This window comes from Otolemur garnettii, unplaced genomic scaffold (genome assembly GCF_000181295.1).
Source record: "Otolemur garnettii isolate 467f Iridium unplaced genomic scaffold, OtoGar3 scaffold00301, whole genome shotgun sequence".
Classification (NCBI taxonomy): Eukaryota; Metazoa; Chordata; class Mammalia; order Primates; family Galagidae; genus Otolemur; species Otolemur garnettii.
In genome coordinates, this window is record NW_003852696.1 from 666,699 (window position 1) to 669,440 (window position 2,742).

The 2,742-nt window shown below is 46.8% G+C and overlaps 1 gene segment (V, D, J or C); it reads right to left on the minus strand.

Moving 5' to 3' along the window:
- Window positions 1–2,300: 2,300 nt before the first annotated feature.
- Window positions 2,301–2,742, minus strand: part of LOC100959103 — a 5,127-nt gene continuing 4,685 nt past the window's right edge. Inside the window, 1 exon segment of the V gene segment in view lies at window positions 2,301–2,674. Coding sequence covers window positions 2,301–2,674 — 374 coding nt within the window.

A 2,742-nucleotide genomic window follows, 5' to 3' on the forward strand; every position in this document is an offset into this window, starting at 1 on the left:
AGCCTCATTTGATATCTTGATGATGCATTATTTATTTAAAATTTTAAAAAGACCCACAATTTTTCAGTACCAAAGAAAGGCAAGTAAATAATAACAAGATGAAAGCAGGGCCAAGCATCCCTTGGCACAGTGGGCCCCACACCTACAGAACCAAACACATTCAGGAACCCTGGAGATATGCTAATTTACAGAAGGAAAACACCTGCAATCCAGCTTGGATTATATCTGTATCTATGGAAATATGTTTTCAGAAATTTTTTAACAGAGGAAGTACCCACAGAGGCAAAAGGGCCTGTGAGGGTGATATGATTGATGGCAACCGGGCAATGGCATAGAAGAGCCTTGGTAGAAGTGCGCTGAGGGAGAGAATCCCGACTTCAAAAGATGTGTATTATAGGATTCCATTTTTCACTTCTAGAAAATGGAAAGCAACAGGGACAGAAAGTAGATCAGAGCTCATCTAGAGCGGCCCTAGGTAGGAATTGGAGGAGGAATCAGGAAGGGGTGTCTGGAGACCTCCTGAAACCAGGGAAAGGATGGATGAGCTGGAACTGCCACCTCAGCCCTTAAACTTCCTTACAAAAAGATTTTTTATAACAAGCTGATAACGAGTAGGGCTTTCTGTTTCCTTGGGGACACTTTTTCTAGAAGTAGATTTCTGTGAATGACTCTGAGGACAGAGGGGAGGAGTCTCCACTCTCAGGTGGCACCTGTGGGTTCCACTGTGCATACACTTGCATTCATAAACATAACATTATTTTCAGTCACATTTATTCTTTTAACAGGAAGTTCTGACATTTGACTGTGTTTAAAGCACTCAGAGGGATTTTGTGACATCTTATTCATGTAGAAACAGGTTCTTGCCACCTGTGTTTTGTCAGCATTAGTTTGTCTTTGATGATACGGTGCGAATTTCCAGTGAATTTTATTGTCCTTTAAATCTCAGTTTATTTTTAAAATTTCCTCTATTAGGTGAGCTCAGTGACTTTTTTTTTTTTTTTTTTGGAGACAGAGTCTCACTATGTCACTGTCAATAGGGTGCTATGATGTCACAGCTCACAGCAACCTCAAACTCTTGGGCTTGAGCCATCATCTTACCTCAGCTCCCAAGTAGCTGGGACTACAGGCCCTCACCACATCACCTGGCTATTTTTTGGTTGTAGTTCTCATTATTGTTTAACAGACCCGGGCTGGGCTCAAACCTTCTATCCCTGTTGTATGTGGTCGGTGCCCTGCTGACTGAGCAATGGGCACCAGGCCAATGCTTGCTTTTTCTTTTTGAGACAGAGCCTTAAGCTGTCACCCTGGGTAGAGTGCTATGGCATCACAGCTCACAGCAACCCCCAACTCCTGGGCTCAAGCGAGTCTCCTGCCTTCACCTCCCAAGTAGCTGGGATTATAGGCCCCCATCATAATGCCTGGCTATTTTTTTGTTGCAGCCATCATTGTTTGGTGGACCCAGGCTGGATTTGAACATGTCAGCTCAGGTGTATGTGGCTGGCACCTTAGCCATTTGAGCTAGGCCAATGTTTTAACAGAGGAAGCGCCCAAGTGGAAAAATGGCCTGTGATGGTGATAAGATCAGTGGCAACTCGACAATGACATAGAAGACCTTGGTAGAAGGGTGATGAGGGAGAGAATCCTGCCTTCAAAGGTGTGAGCCATAGGATTCCATTTCTAAATTCTAGGAAATGGAAAGCAGCAGGGACAGAAAGTAGATCAGAGCTCATCTAGGGAGCCTTGGGTAGGAATTGGAGGAGGAATCAGAAAGGGGTGACTGAAGGCCTTTGAGGCAGTGAGGTTGTTTATATTGATTGTCGGGGTGTTTTCCAGGGAGCATAAAATATCCAAGTACACTTTATATATGTACACTTTGTACACTAATTGTACACTTTATACATCGTCACGTGATTGTGCATCAGTTATCCTTTAGTAAGAAGAGATTAAGAGGGGACAGCCAAAAGAACAGGTATGGACCCTGCAAACTCTCACAGGGTGACTTAGATGGGAGACCTCCTAGAATCAGGAAGAGGATGGATGAGCTGGAACTGCCACCTCAGCCCTTGAACTTTCTTACAAAAAGATTCTGTATATCAAGCTGATGAAGAGCAGGGCTTTCAATTTCCTTGAGGACACTTTTTCTAGAAATAGTTTGCTGTGAGTGACTTTGATGACAGGAGAGGAGCCTCCACTCCCAGGTGGCACCTGTGGGTTCTGCTCAGCAGCTGTGGGTGTCCAGGGTTGTGGCAGCAACAGCAGCAAAAACCACAGGCCAGACTAGAGCAGCAGCTGCCGGGTGTTCACCGTCTTGGCAGGGGAGAAGGGGGTTTTTGTCTCACTTCCCCGTGGGACTGGAGCACTGTGGGAGCATCCAGGCTGTCGTCATAGGACTGACAGAAATATTCAGCGTCATCTTCACTCTGGAGCTCTCTGATGGTCAGGGAGCCTGAGCTGCCAGACTTGGAGCCAGAGAATCTGTCAGGGACCCCCGGGGGTCTATTGCTGTTACCATAGATGATGGTTCTAGGGGCCTTTCCCTGGAGCTGCTGGTACCAGTGCACAGAATTCCCACCCCCGATGTTGTTGCTGCTTCCCAAGCAGGAGATGGTGACCGTCTCCCGCAGGGATCCAGACATCGATGGTGGCTGAGTCAGCACAGACTGGGCCCAGGACCCTGGAAGGGGGAGAGACACAGACATGGTGATTCTGGGTCTGGAGAGAAGAGGAGAGAGCAGGGCCCCA